The sequence below is a fragment of the Xyrauchen texanus genome, chromosome 1 (genome assembly GCF_025860055.1).
Source record: "Xyrauchen texanus isolate HMW12.3.18 chromosome 1, RBS_HiC_50CHRs, whole genome shotgun sequence".
NCBI classification, from domain to species: Eukaryota; Metazoa; Chordata; class Actinopteri; order Cypriniformes; family Catostomidae; genus Xyrauchen; species Xyrauchen texanus.
In genome coordinates this window covers 10,505,517-10,521,733 of record NC_068276.1, presented here as the reverse complement: position 1 = coordinate 10,521,733, position 16,217 = coordinate 10,505,517, and the positions used below count along the sequence as shown (strand labels likewise).

The 16,217-nt window shown below is 38.3% G+C and overlaps 1 protein-coding gene across 1 annotated transcript in view; it reads left to right on the top strand.

The window, feature by feature from the left end:
* mthfs (5,10-methenyltetrahydrofolate synthetase (5-formyltetrahydrofolate cyclo-ligase)) overlaps window positions 1-13,952 on the top strand; it is a 39,039-nt gene extending 25,087 nt beyond the window's left edge. The window contains exon 3 of the mRNA XM_052137190.1: window positions 12,861-13,952. Coding sequence (XP_051993150.1) covers window positions 12,861-13,087 — 227 coding nt within the window. The 3' untranslated portion in view covers window positions 13,088-13,952. The remainder of the gene's footprint in view (window positions 1-12,860) is intronic.
* The last annotated feature ends 2,265 nt before the right edge of the window (window positions 13,953-16,217 follow it).

Below are 16,217 nucleotides of genomic sequence, written 5' to 3'. Positions count from 1 at the left end.
ATGCTGGTATTGGAAATCAGGTCAAGCCAAGACAATGTACGAGTTCTAGGGCTGAAAGAGGGGTTTGAATGTACTCTGCCCACTGTATTCTTCGCATCATGGTTACCAAAAGTGCTTGAGCTGGACACTTAGGCCTGGGTCCACAGAGGGGTGACGGACCGAGACTAGTGCTCATTAATCTCCACAATTTCGCAGACAAGTAATTCATAATGTCTGCTATAAAGGCCAAGCACTTCCTGGAGTTGAATGGACAGTCTTCATTCAGCAGAACTTTTCTTCTGCTGCCAAAGAAAAACGTTGGTTTCAGCGAATCATGCAAGGATCTGATTCAGCGTGGCATTCATTTCAGTATGCGATTCCCAGTCATGCTCTGCGTGACATATGAGGGCAAGAAGAGATGAGGGAGAGTGAGTGTCCAGAAAGCACGACAGCCGAGAGAGGTATGTGTGTGTGTGTGTATGTATGTGTATGTGTATATATATATATATATATATATATATATATATATATATATATATATATATATATATATATATATATATATAATATTGGGTTGGTATCGACAGATACCGTCGATTCTGTGTTGAAGGGGGAAAAAAAGGAATATTAAAAGGACTGACCTTGAACCTGACTCCTCCATTGCTCCAATCAAACCTGTTCACAGTGGTGCCGAAACCCGGGTTTGGTGGAGAGCGCCGCTATGGAGTCTTCACTGCTGGCCGAAGTTATCAACACCCTCACCAACATCCAGCAGACACAACACCATGCCCTCTTGGAGGTTTACCGGGAGCAAGAACAACGCTTTCAAGCCTTGCTCCAGGCACAAGCCGAGGACTGGCAAGCACTGCGAAAATCAAATTCAATACGTTCTTGACCTTAGAGCAAAACTCCACACTTTGGGACAGGTAACACAGGAGAATTTGCTCCAAGCGCAAGAACGCCAACGCCGACTATACGACAGGGGCACTTGGCTAAGAGAATTTTCACAGGGATATAAAGTACTTGTGTTACTGCCCACCTCGAGCTCCAAATTACTCGCCAAGTTGCAAGGACCCTTTGAGGTCACGCGACGAGTTGGAGATCTCAATTATGAGGTTAAGCGAACGGATAGGAGAGGGTCACGTCAAACCTACCACCTCAACCTCCTCGAACCATGGAGGGAGGCGGTACCTGTAGCCTTTGCGACAGCGGTTCCGGAGAAGGCGGAGCTCGGACCGGAGGTATCGCTCAAAGCAAATTCATTGTCCCCGGTCCCTTGCGGAGACCACCTCTCTCTGTTGCAGCTGACAGATGTTGCGAGGCTGCAAGCGGAGTTCGCAGATGTATTTTCTCTCCTGCCTGGTCGCACTAACCTCGTAGAACACCATATCGAGACCACCCCGGGTGTGGTGGTTCGTAGCTGGCCCTATCGTCTCCCTGAGCACAAGAAAAAGGTTGTTGGGGAGAATTTGGAGGCAATACTCGAAATGGGCATAATACAGGAGTCGCACAGTGATTGTCTAGCCCGGTAGTTCTGGTACCGAAGAGCGACTGCTCTGTCCGTTTCTGTGTTGACTATCGGAAAGTGAACGCGGTGTCCAAATTTGACTCTTATCCAATGCCGCGAATTGACGAGTTACTCGAGTGGCTCAATTTTACTCGCCGCTGGACTTAAAAAAGGGGTATTGGCAGATCCCTTTAACTCCAATGTCCTGAGAACAAAAATGCTTTTTCCACACCGTTCAGATTACACCAATTTGTAACACTTCCGTTCGGTTTGTTTGGAGCCCGGCCACGTTTCAGCGCCTTATAGATAAGATCCTCAGACCGCACACGGCGTATGCCGCCGCATATCTGGATGACATTATAATTTACAGTAATGACTGGCGGCGGCATGTGCAACATCTGAGGGCTGTCCTGAGAGCGCTGAGGCGGGCGGGACTCAGGGCAAACCCGAAGAAGTGTGCAATTGGACTGGTGGAAGTTGGGTATCTGGGGTTCCACTTGGGTCACTGGCAGGTGCGTCCACAGGTTGACAAAACCGCAGCGATCGCAGCCTGCCCGGCACCCAAGACCAAAAAGGGGGTAAGGCAGTTTTTGGGGCTGGCTGGCTACTACCGAAGGTTTGTGCCTAGTTATTCTGACATCACCAGCCCGCTGACTGACCTTACTAAAAAGGGGGCTTCCGGTCCAGTGGACAGTCGTGCCAACAGGCCTGCCTTAAGGTAAAATCTGCACTGTGTGGGGGGCCTCTTTTACATTCACCTGATTTCTCTCTCTCCTTTATTTTGCAGACTGATGCATCTGACAGGGGGCTGGGCGCAGTGCTCTCGCTGGTGGTCGGAGGGGAGGAATGGCCAGTGCTTTTTAATTAGTTGCAAGTTCACCTTCAAATATACAAAATATAGCACCATCGAGAAGGAGTGTCTTGCGATTAAGTGGGTGGTTCTGACGCTCCGCTACTACCTGCTGGGGCAGGCCTTCACTCTCTGTTCCGATCATGCCCCTCTGCAGTGGCTCCACCGAATGAAGGATACTAACGTGCGGATCACCCGTTGGTATCTGTCTCTCCAGCCCTTTAAATTCAAGGTGGTCCACAGGCCGGGGGCGCAGATGGTTGTGGCTGACTTTCGCTCCAGAAATGGGGGGTAGTAGGCAGGCCGGATGCTGACTCAGTGGTGGGGGCATGTGTCACGGGGAGTGTGGTCGTGTTGGTCTGCGAGAGAGAGCGAGAGTGCGGTAAGGCTTGTCACTGGTTTGTAATTATCTCTAACACCTGTGTCTTGTTGTAGTGATACGGAGAGAGACATTTAAAGGGACGCCAAGTGTCGATAGGGAGAGAGAGTGTGTCCAGAAAGCACGTGTCCATGGCCCATGTAGAGTGCTTATATATATATATATATTTATACACGTATAAAATAATATTTTGTTGGTATCGACGTTTACCGTCGATTCTGTGTTGAAGGAAAAAAGGAATAATAAAAGGACTGACCTTGAACCTGCCTCATTGTCTCCTGACTCCTCCCTTGCTCCAATCAAACCTGTTCACACACATATATATATATATATATATATGTATATATATGTATATGTATATGTATGTTAGGGCTGTCAATCGATAAAAATTAATCAAATTAATTACATGGTGTCCCGATTAAGTAATTGCGATTTTATCACATATACAAATATTTGCTGAGAAAGCCACTCGTATAACAATAATTCAATACATAATGATGAAATAATTATACATGGTTATCTTTAAATATTAACAAATTATATATATATATACAGGGGCACTTGGCTAAGAGAATTATATAAATATATATATATCATATTCAGATAATTAAAATGCATTACATTCTTGTAGCAGAAGAGTTAATCATTGATAAAACAATATAAAAGTGGCTTTAGAATACAATGTATTGTTTACTACCATATTATTGATCAGAAGTCAATCATTTGCATACAGTTCACAGCAATCCATTTCAAAAGTGAATTTGTCAATCAGTTGGAGATTTATTATGAGGGCTTGTTTAAGAACCCGTCAATGAACACCTGCGTCAGACGTTTTTTTTTTTTTTTTTAGAAACAAGCCAGGGGTGTACATAGTACACAATAATACAGATATATTTTACAATAATGCCAAGACATTATATTCATTACATAGTGCAATGGTTTTCAATGCTTTGGAGTTGTTGTAGGTACAAAGAGTATTTCAATAATATAAAAAAATAAAATAAATCTCATACTACTGTGTGGGCACATTCCCAAAAAAGGTGAGGGGCAGATTCATCTACAGCATTACAGAAGGAGCAAAGTGGATCTATTTCAGGGCGCATGTTTTTTAAATACAGATTGACTGGGTAAAAACGGTGTAACAGTTTAAAGGACACCTCCTTAACTGGTAATACAATATTTGTGAGGTAAAGACCATACGATAGGGTGACCACCTGGCTATTGCTCTGTTGCAGGTCAGCAGACCTGACAATGCTGGACACGAGGGAGAGATAACTTACTATTATTGTACTAGGTGAATAAAAATTGATTTTATATTATATGTATTTTTGCAGTGATGTTAAATGTTATTGACACCGCTGTGAACGTCACTCAGTTTGGTATAAGGTCTACGATACAAACTAATTTTAACAGCACAGACCTACTCAATGTAAATATAATGAAGTGAGAATGATAATCTAATTGTTAAAAAGCACAATTCCAAATTAGCACATCAATTCCATTATTAAAGTCTATAAAGATTAAATGTCTTCTTACCGGATTTAGTGCATCTTGAATTTCATTTTTTTTTTGAATGGTCTGGCTGCTTCGTGTAGGGCCTTCTCATTCATTATGACTGTAGAAATCCTGGCAGGTGTAGGTGTTCACTTTCACCTGGAGTTCACTTTTGATGAGGTCCACAGATGCTCAGTTCCTTGTCTCTGTCCACGCAGCGGTCATCAGTGAAAACACCCTCTCCACGAACGCGTTGGTGACAGGAATGCTCAAAGCCAAAGATATCAGAGATGTCATGTTTGGGGCACTGAACTGCTTCAGCAGAGCTGTCCGTGAATCTTCGGTGGCATACCCTGCACTCTCCTTTTTTAGGGTCACCTGTAACTGGTTTTAACCAGGTATATATTTTCTCCAAATCTTTATTATACGAACAAAGACACATTTTTTTTTTCTTTTCTGGAGCTCCGGATAGACCAATTTTCATGTTCAGCGTTTTCTTATTAACTTTTTTCCTATAGTGATTTTGTAATTCAAGGACGATGAAATAAAATGATGCCGAAATAATAATAATAATAATAATAATAATAATAATAATAATAATAATAATAATAATAATAATAAATTATACAGACAAAATTTAAATGCGGGACACTGCTTAGGACTTGCTGGACAAAGCTTCCAATTTCAGGACTGTCTCGCAAAATGCGAGACAGGTGGTCACCCTACCATAAGACCTGCGTCAGACATGCTTGTCGCATCTCGGGTGTGTTGCGTCATATAAAAATAAAATGTTTAGGTCACTGTGTCAAGTTAAATATAGTTTAATACTTTATCTTTAAACGCATATTGAGATCATCATCGCATTTGAACCCTTATTAATGCATATGTGTGGTTTTCTTCACTGTATAAACTGTGTGTTGCTCACACAGCTGAAATTCACTTACTGAGTATACAGGTGGTACTACAAGCATACTATATATATTAGTATATATTTTAACATATTATTTATGGTATATATTATATGTATATATATATAGCGTATAACTCAACAGCCCTTATATATATATATATATATATATCACTGCTTTACCTTGTTATTAATCTGGAGACCTTGTGGTTCTTTTTGCTGTTTTTTTTAATTGGTAATTCTATTTTGCTTTCTCAGTGCCTGTCATGCCCTCTCTGAAGTTAAATTTCAGTTGTCTGTCTTCAATCTACTCATATAATTTATTCATCTTATTAAATGTTAAAGAGGTCAATTAAGAGACATAAAAAAAAAAATATCTCTTACCTTAAAAAGGAACATTCTCAGATTGCTATTCTACAGGAAACCCATCTGATGAAACGGAACACTTGAAGCTCAGAGGGGAATGGGTGGGTCAGGTTTTCGGTTCTTCCTTCAACTCTCACAGTAGGGGAGTAGCAGTCTTAATTCATAAGAAGTTACATTTCAGGTTTGAGGATGTGATTAAAGATATAGGAGGATGTTACATTCTTATTTTAGACGAGAGAGAGAGAGAGAGAGAGAGAGAGAGAGAGAGAGAGAGAGCGCGCTCATCAGAAGTGTATGCCCCTAACACTTTTGAACCTATTTTTCTTTCTTTTTTGTTTGCCAATATATCATAATTATCTGTTAATCACATAATTATTGGAGGAGACTTCAACTTGACCCCAGCTTAGACCTCAATCCACCTAAATATGCAGCAGCTTCGAGACAGGCCATTAAATTGAACCAGCTTTGTGTAGATTTGGGCCTGTTTGATGCTTGGAGAATCATAAACCCTAAAGTTAGAGACTTTACATTTTATTCAACCCTGCATAAGATGTCCTCTAGAATAGACTATGTGTTTGTGTCCAGACAGATCTTGGATGGAGTAAAAATAGTGTGCTATAGGCATATGTACTATAACTGATCATTACTCCGTCTCTGTAGTCGTCTCTCCACCTTATTTTACCCTACATCTCGTCATTGGTGATTACAATCATCGCTTCTTAGTAACCCTACATTTCTTGATGTTTTTTATGGAAACCAATAAGCAGCCTGATATAGATCCATCTCTCTTTTCTACACACACAGCAAAGGCTTATGTTAGGGGGCCAATAATATCTTATTCTGCAGCACAGAAAAAGAGACTTCTGGAAAAACAACTTAAGTTGGAACACCTTGTTAAGGATTTTTTTAGAGAATGCATTTATTAACACCCCCTCGCGTGTTTTGTGGAAAGAATTTGATGCAGCTCGCTAATTAAAATCTTAACTAGGATGGCAGAGACCTCAATGCTCTTTGCAAGACAGAGGCTATACAAATACGCCAATGTGCAAGACCGTTTACTAGCACGATTATCCAGAGGCAGGAATGAGGCAAGCATGATTTCATCACTCAAAGATTGCAAGGGCAGTTCAACTCATGATTCAAAACAAATTAAAACTATTATGAGACGTTTTATCAGAAGTTGTACTCGTTAGAGACTAGTGCCTCATTTGATTCATATAACTCCTTTTTAAACCGAATCAAACTCCCTAGCCTATCTGAGGAGCAACGGTAGACCTGAATAAGTCCATCTAAAAGGAAGAAGTGCTAGAGGTAATGAAGTCTTTGAAAGGGGTTAAGGCTCTGGGCCCTGATGGTTTTTGCTTGGAGTTCTACAAAAATATTTGCACATTAATTTTAGAACCTCTAACAAAGATGTACATTGATTCATTAAAAAAGTCAATCTGCTGTGCTAAACGTGGCATATATTTCATTGATTCATATAAACCATCTGAAGAATGCGGCTCTTACAGGCCTGTGAGCCTGTTAAATGTGGACTGTAATCTGCTCTCCAAGCTTTTGGTGAGAAGACTTGAATCATTCCTCCTTCAACTAACCAGACAGGTTTTATTCAACAAACTCTGTCTTACTCCAATGTCAGGAGACTGTTAAACAATACAGTATTAACGATTTTCCAAAAGTCAAGTGCTTGCCATTTCCTCAGAAAAGAAAAGGCATTTGACCACGTAGAATGGGGGTACATGTTTGAAGTACTGGGCAAACTTAATTTAGGTACAGTCTTTGTTAATTAGATTCGGACTCTTTACTGTGCACCTACTGCTTGTGTGATTACCAATGGCTTTTACTCCTTACCTTTCCCGTTGGGGCGAGGGACAAGGCAAGGCTGCCCTCTTCCCCTCTCCTTTTTTCCTTAATTCTGGAACCCCATGCAGAGACTATTAGAACTCACATTGATATCCAGGGTGTTGAGATTGGCCAGTCAGTTCATAAAATTGCACAATTTGTGGTCTATATACTTCCATTTCTTACAAATGCTGAAACTTCAATACCTACAGTTCTTAAGACTATTGATTCTTTATTTTGATATTGGGATATAAGCTAAATTATGATTAATCAGAAGTTATGCCCCTAGGGGGAGATATCTCTACTAGCTCTGTCAAATTGTCCTTTTAAATGGTCTAGAACAGACCTCATATATCTTGAAATTCATCTTTCACCTAATTCATCAGAGCTATGGAAACTCTTATTAAAAGTATAAAACATTATTTGGAGCATTGGTTTAACCTCTCTATATCTTGGATGGGAAGAATTAATCTCATTAAAATTAACATCCTTCCCAGAATGTTATGCAAATGTTACCACTTTGGTTTCCCATAAATAATATTTTAGATTGCAAAAGAAGTTTTAAAATTTAATTTGGCTAGGGGAAAAAACCTAGAGTAAGGATGAAGATCTAACAATTGCCAGTAGATGGAGGGGTGGGGGGGCAGGCGGTACCTAACTTAAGGTTTTACAAGTGGGCTTGCCATACCCATATAATTTGGAATTGGCTGCTTTCTCATTTAGAATCCCTGCTCTGTGTGGATGAGTGGGCTGTGATGCCATACTCGTTGCCAAGTCTGCTTACAAGCAGTAATGGTCTTAAGTCGTTGCCTGAAATTTAAAATGAATCCTATTCTTTTCAACACTGTTAAAGTGTGGCAGGATATTATGAAATTTGCTGGGTTTTTTCAGGTCTGACACCATTAATTGGCAATAGATTTTCTCCCTGGTATTCAAAAATCTCTTTCATAGATGGCATGGAAAGAGAATAAGAGTTGTTGGGGACTTATACCTAGATAACACCTTAATGACATTTAACCAACTAAATGAGAAATTTGAGCTTGAAAGTGGTAGTTTTGGGGGATACCTCTAGATTTGTCATTTTATTAACCTAAAGCCTCCTCGGGACATGCCAATATACTGCGATTTATTGATCTTTTTTTGTTGAAATTGACTGATATGTAACACCTTATTTCAAAAGTTTACTTTCTTCTTTATTCAATGGATCACAGTGATATTGATCATATCTGGCCTACATGGGAGAAAGATCTCAGTAATGAATATATTGATGACGACTGGGTAGATACAGTTAAATTGATCAGAAGTATATTTACTTGCAATAGACTGGTCGAAACACAATAAAAAATATTATTGAGGCTCTGTATTACCCCACATATTCTGAATAAGATGAATTGTAATCACTCTCCATTATGTAATAAATGCCAGTGTGAAATTGGAACTTTCATGCACTGTTTTTGCCGTTGTCCAGCCATTACAAAGTTCTGGGGTATGGTGGCACGGAAGACGGGGGATATTTTTAACGTAACACTTGATAAGGACCCTGTTTTGTTTAGTTTTTTTGTGGTCTGCCAGCAAAAGGCATTGCTTTATCTACTAACTGGTTTCTACTCTGTGATAAGCTTTTACTACTCGCTAGAAAATGCATTCTAATTGAGTGGATTAATTTCACTTTCACTCTGGTATCGAGAGATCTTCAGAACTTTGCCTATGGAGAGACTAAATGCATTGTTTGGGGGAGATGGTACCATGTTTGAACCAATGTGGATCTACTAATCAATTTACAAGAGATCTTATTTAACGGAAGATTTATATTTTTGGTTTATTTATACTGTTTGAGACCGAGGCAATGAGGGGCAATCAGCTGCATGAAGAGGAGCATGATAGGCTGAGAACTTTTTATTTTTTTATTTTTTTATCCTGGGATTTAGAGGACATTTTTTTATTTATTTATTTTTTGCTGTTCATGGTTACCTTAAAGTAGATAACAGTATACTGACCCTCTGTAGAGGTAATGTTTGGCTCAGGGTTGTTTGATTTCATATTATTTATTTAATTGATTACTTTTTTTCATTATTATTAGTATTATTATTATTATTATTATTATTATTTTTGGATAAATTTTTATATTTTGGTTCAATTATTAGAATTATTGTAATATTGTGTTTGTTTAATTGAAAATTATATATACATATACTGATTGGACGAGAGACATTCCATGAGTACTGACACTCCATGAGTCTCACACCATCACACTGATTGTGTTCGTGCCATTCTAGACTAAAGTGTAAGAGCAGTGCAGATGTGGTAAGAGCTACTGTAGATGTGTCTCTTTACTTGTAATTGTTTGACATTACATATGTTAGCCAGCAGGTGGTGGCAAAAGATAATTTTTGTGTGTAATATGTGCCAGTTAGGTGACGTGAAATAAGTTAGCGTCAGTCAGTGTTTACATACAACAGCACTACGTAATCACTTGTAATACTACTGCACTTCTAAAGCTAGGAAATAGCTTTAAATGGCTTTAAAACAAACAACTTCAGCATTACGGCTCATCACAGCTGAGAGACACAACAGACTGATTAATTACACAAACTCAAGGCACTTACCTTTTACCGGGCTTTCCACATTGGAGAGTACATACTGTTCAATTGATAAAATAGTTAGTTCCGATGGTGAATGACTTGCACACCGGCTACAGTGGAATAGGGAGAAATACCACCACTTGGATGGCTATTTTTCTACTGAGAAATCTGATCTTCAGAAAGCTGACAGCATCTCTGCTTAGGAGTGGCAACAGGTGATGGCAAAAGCTTCATCTCTCTCTCTCTCTTTACACACACACACACACACACACACACACACACACACACACACACACACACACACACACATCCTTGTTTATCCAATAACTTGGCAGAAACAGCACAAGCTGTGATACTATTTCTGATTTTTGAATTACTAACGAAGGCTTGAACGTATCATTTGTCCGTGGTGTAAGAAAGTAGTTCCATGCACAAATGCGATTTATGAACGAATTTTTTTAAAATGTACCTGTTCATTGAACTGTATATAAGCAATATTACGCTCGATATTGTGCTATATGGCCCTAAATCAGCACTGCTGTTTTTTTTTTGCAGCATAATTGAGTGAGGGGTTGCCATTGAGATTTATTTTTTACTTAAAGCAATCATAAATGTGTGCATTTAACTGGAGGAAAAACAGAACATCATTATTTTTCAGTCTTTACCCTTGCAGAGGAATTCCCATTAGGAGCTGCATTTCTTCAAACCTGTTCTACTTTTTCACAATTTATACCATAGGGTTGTGAATTGGGACTGGAGATAAATAGATGAGATGAAGAGATAAACCGAGACTGTGTAATTTTTTGAAATCCTACAAATGATTGATACACTTTTAGATTGAAACCATGAGCAATATGGGGCCAAAAGGGATTATATAGAGCGATTGGGCAATCCCAGATATTGCTCTGAGAGCAGTCCTGAAGGCATCATGAGATATGTATTGTAGAGCTGATAAAACTAGATTTACTGAGGATTCGTTCTCCCTTTGTGCTCGCTATGTTGTTAAATCTTTTCTATTTGAAATGGTGTGGTTAGTTTATGCCCTTTTAATAACAAAACATGCAAGCAAGCAAGCATACTTGTCATTTTACTGTCTTGTTGTTTGTAGCGGCGACTCAACATTGTTTTCTTGCTCATTTTATGTTGAAAATAATGTGTGGGTCATATTGCTGTTCTGCATAGCTAAATTATTAATGAATGTGAAAAACTAGCTTATTAGAAAAGAGTCCAGAGTGATATGTTAAATAGCTTGTGAAGGAACAGGCTGTTTTTAAAAAAAAATTTTTTTAACATTGATATAAATATTTTATAGTGTTACTTGTCTTTTGAAATTCTGTCTCAGTACATACATTTTGTGTAATCCAGTATATCAGTCTGCCCAGCCACTAGAGTATGTCCCTTATAGTTTATCTTTCATCATAAATTGGCAAATTTGTAAAGCCTTTACATCCAATGGGCCTCATTCATGAAACATGAACAGATTGTAAATCCATTTGTATGTGATTTTTACAAATAATTTAATGAACAATTTACTTATGAACAATTTACTTAATTCATTCTGCTTGTGTTGAATGTAGCCTGATGTGTGAATTACAAATGTAGAGTGTTTGTTTGTTGGCTACACAAGTAGAACTTTAATCTGTTTGAACGTAAATTTAAATAAATTGTAAGAATTTTGGTACTTTTTCAGAAATATTCTGCTTGTGTTTCAAAAATGAGGCACAATGTGTGAAATTATTTATTTTTTACATAAGCTGAACGCAAATCTATTTTTATGTTAAACTACAGCATTGAACTGAAAGAAGCAATTTACTTACAAATGGGTTATTCTGCTTGTTTCATGAATGAGCCACAATGTGTTAATTTGAAATATAGTGAATGTAGATACTTAACTACACCTAAATGATGATCTCGGAATTAATTTTCAGAATTTAAATTTGAATCACAATGACATTAACTTTTACATACTTTTGCTGTATGTTTATTTGTTCTTGAGTTAATCAGCTAGTTGTCAAAGGGTTTGTCTCATTTCACAATCAGCCACTAGATTCAGTTAGTTCTCTGTGTCACTTGCACAGCTTACTTTTAATAATGAATCCCTTATCCTGAAATGGCCATGCTTTAGACAAAGTATTGATTATTATATTCTGCAATTAAGAAACCTGCATCTTTTCTAATAAACACAGTTTAAAGTGTGGGCACACCTATAAATTCGTTATAACTTTTTCCACGTTTAAAAAAGAGAAATAAAATTACACAAATTAATGAATGAGACCAAATAAAAAGTATTTTAACAATTGTAGATTTTACAGCTCTGCACATTCTAGGCATTCTGAACCAAATGTATGAGAAAACAACCTGGGATGCTTTATTTTAACAATACGATTCAACTCCTCAATTATATATATATATATATATATATATCAATACATGCATCTTATCATGTGGCTTGTTGAGCACGTTCACGAATAGTGTGAAGCCTCCTCACTCACTATGTCTCCGCGGTAACACACTCAACAAGCCACATACAACTGACCACGTGCCCCACTGAGAGTGAGAATCACACATAGAAACCACGAGGAGGTTACCCCATGTGACTCTACCCTCCCTAGCAACCTGGCCAATAAAAACTAAATAAAAGAGCCTAAGCTTTTAGATCAAAACGGTCTTTAAGATCATAAGAAACATAAATTTAGTCAAATGTGCATCAAACTTTTGACTGGTTATGTAAAAAGATACACTGAATATTCACAAACAATATGAAATTACACAATACAAATCTTTTTACCTGCCTGAGGTTTTTGGTACTGAAGAACTGACAGCAGATTTACCATATTGAGTGTTTCTGAATAAAACCTCTTCTAGAGTTTCAATGTATTGTGTCAGTTGGTATCTGATAGAAATCTATAGAATCCACTTTTTATAACAGTGTTTCCATTCTAATATCTTCATAGGTGGGCTAGATCTTATTCTAATGCCTGGATTGGGATTTGATAAGAATGGCAATCGACTTGGACGTGGAAAGGGCTTCTATGACACATATCTGGAATGCTGTAGGAGGCACCCGAAGGGAAAGCCGTACACCATCGCTTTGGCTTTCAAAGAGCAGCTGTGTACTCAAGTCCCAGTGGACGACCATGATATCCTTATTGATGAAGTCCTCTATGAAGAAGAGGAATGATCTGTGCAATTCACATTTAATTTGAAAAATGTTGAGCGGAATTTGTATATGAACAATTCATAAGACATTGTTTCTGTGAGTCCTGTTTCTACATATATACAATGAAATGGATCAAATTTCTCTTTAACCTTGACTTGTATGCAATCAGTATTGTGAAATTATAGTTACTTTGTTTCAGAAAAGCCTAGAAAAGATTGTAATTATCAGCGTAAGGTTTACCAAACTGTGACTACAAAAGGCTAAATATGAGTCTCTGTCCTAACCTTAAAATATTTACCAATACATGAGCTTTTTCTTGATTTGCTTTGTATCATTTTCTTTAAATGGTTTCTTAGTATCATTGCTAATTTGTTTCTCTCTCCACTAATCGATCTTGCTGCATTAGCTCACCTTACCAAGCTTACTTTCAGAGCAAGACTATAAAATCCTCAGTCTGAAGTTGTCTGAAGTTCTGAATCTGATAGACCAATACGTATTAATTGGGCCAATATTTGGCCATTTTGAGATTATCAGCATGATAATTTTGCCCACCCAGCCAACAGTTAAAGTTAGTAATTTCACCAAAGATGCTGATTACCACCCCTGGAATCACGAGTTCGAATCAAGGGTATGCTGAGTGACTCCAGCCAGGCTTCCTAAGCAACTAATTGGCCGGGTTGCTAGGCTGGGTAGTCACGTAGGCTTCCTCACTGTCACAATATGGTGCTTCTCGCTCTCGTTGTGGTACATGTGCGTGGATGCTAAGGTGAAGAGCGTGAAGGCACTTCCACACTAGGGAAAGCTCAGATGGAGCGTTTGATGCTTGGGAATGCATTAGGTCCATTTGAAAGGGGTGTACCAAAGGGAGTAGAGGTAGTTATAGATAGAAATGGCTATTTAAAATATATATTTTTGACAATGGATAAGAAACCATTGAAACTCTTCTCCAGGCGCTCTGTCTACACAATTACTGTCTTTTTAGCCTGACAGAGAAAGATAATAGTGGACAGGAAATGAAAACACCACATGTTAGAGTTTGTTCGCCTTTTTATTTTCCTAAATTTCACAGCGCAACTAGTCCTGCCTCTCTGAGATTCTCATAGATCAACGGATGCCTACACTAGAGCGTTGCAGCAAAAGTTAAAAAGTTTTCAACTTTTGATCACATGACAGAGCTTCACTATCGGAAACCCTTGCGTTTCTTTCTCCATCCTGCCAACGCACCATCCCCATGGAAATCAATGCATTTGCAGCGTTCTCTGATGCAGCATTATCTCTAGTGTATAGACGCCTTGAGCCTCCACGCACGCTTTCTCCATGGTAACACGCTCCGCAAGCCACGGGATAAGATGTGCAGGCCGACTGTCTCAGAAGTGGAGGCAACTGAGATCCGTCCTCCGCCACCTGGATTAAGGCAAGTAACTACACCTCCACAATGAAGTAGAGAGCATTGTGAATTGGGCATGCTGAATTGGGTCATTGTTTTCACTGAGAAATTTCACTGTTCTATATGATTTCTCTCTGTCTACATACAAATATATTATTTAAAAAAAGATGTGTTGAGAACGGAATTAGAAATTGTTTGATATACGGTGATACAGAATATTTTTCATGTTCTGATGCAATATACACTGCTGCAATTTATGTACGCTTTCCCTCCCGAATGTTACATTTTAGTACAAGTAAACTGAACCCTTTTGAATTCAATCTTTTTTTTTTTTTTTTTTATCCTGTTTGTGATCAGATTTTAATAAGCAAGTTGTGCAGCCCACCACTAACAGTGCCCAATTGTGACCATTGGCAAAGCAAAAATAAAAAATTGAGCCAACCTGTTAATAGGAGTGCACACAGTTAGTTTTTCTCAGTCGATTTTATACATTTCTCCAAACTATAATCGGTGCTCTCAAAACAATTCACACAGTGGACAATTTCCAATTTCAAAACATTTCAATTTCACTGCATAATGAAACTACATATTCTTTTCTGATAATGCATTTATTAAAACTAAATACTAACATCCAAACTATAGACGTGTTCTCTATTGAATTCATAACATGTTCAGCTATAGCCACACACAACTCTATAATAGAAATGGCACATATATCATACAAATCCACAGCAAAGACCATTTTTCATATGTGCTCATAACATTTCTCAATTTCTAGTTGTCCCTGCTCTTCCTCTTCCAATGCCATTCCTCCCTCTTCTTTTTTTGTTGAGATTTAAGTCACTGTAAATCTGCTCACATTAGGCCAAACACTCTTAGAGAGACCATAATTAATAACATGCTCAGTCAGAGGGATTCGCAGATCATTTGAGAATTATTTTCTCTAATCTTCCACTCTGATGTCCTCTTTCTGTTCACCATCATTACACCATCTCCATTTGGTCTTTCCTGAAGTCTTTCCATGCACACACCTGAAAGAGTTGAGGAAACTTTCCCCTTTTCTCATCACTTCTTCCTCAGATTTTCTCCTTCCTCATTGATTGTTTGCTCTGAATTTTCATATTTTAACCCTTTTATAGATAGCAGAGTCATGATAGTTGTGTGAAAAGTTTAGTAAATTGCATTTTCTTTGCTGTGTGCATTACTAACTCAGCCGATATTATTTATGAAGGGATTTGGCAACTTGATGTGCATTTGAGAATATGACTAATATAGTTGTCTGTTATCGGTTTTGAAAGCATGAATATTATATCAAAGAAATTTGTATGTAGTGTTTTGAGAAAATGAGGAAAATCAAGAAACATGCACAATCTGTTTAGGACAATTACAAAGATTTCAGATGCCTGTTTTGAGAGCGTTGACCTGAGTTTGGAGATATGCATAAAATCGATCGTGGAAAAACTGTAAGCTCATGTGATCTGTAGTTGAGTAGACACACACCTATTCACAGCCAACTGTACAGTGACTTGCCACCTCCTGCAATTTAATAGTTGGCAGTGTGAATACCCTTTTAGATGTTTTTCTCAAGCTTCAGAAGCACTGAGACTTGCACCGGTGCTCTTTATTGATTAACAGCATGTGAATTAAGATATAATCAGCAGTCTGTCATACGGTCGTGTGCCATAATGACATTTCATACTGCCAATGATACAGCTGCCCTCTCTCTCTTTTCTCCATTTGACTGTGTTGACCTGATTGCATCTG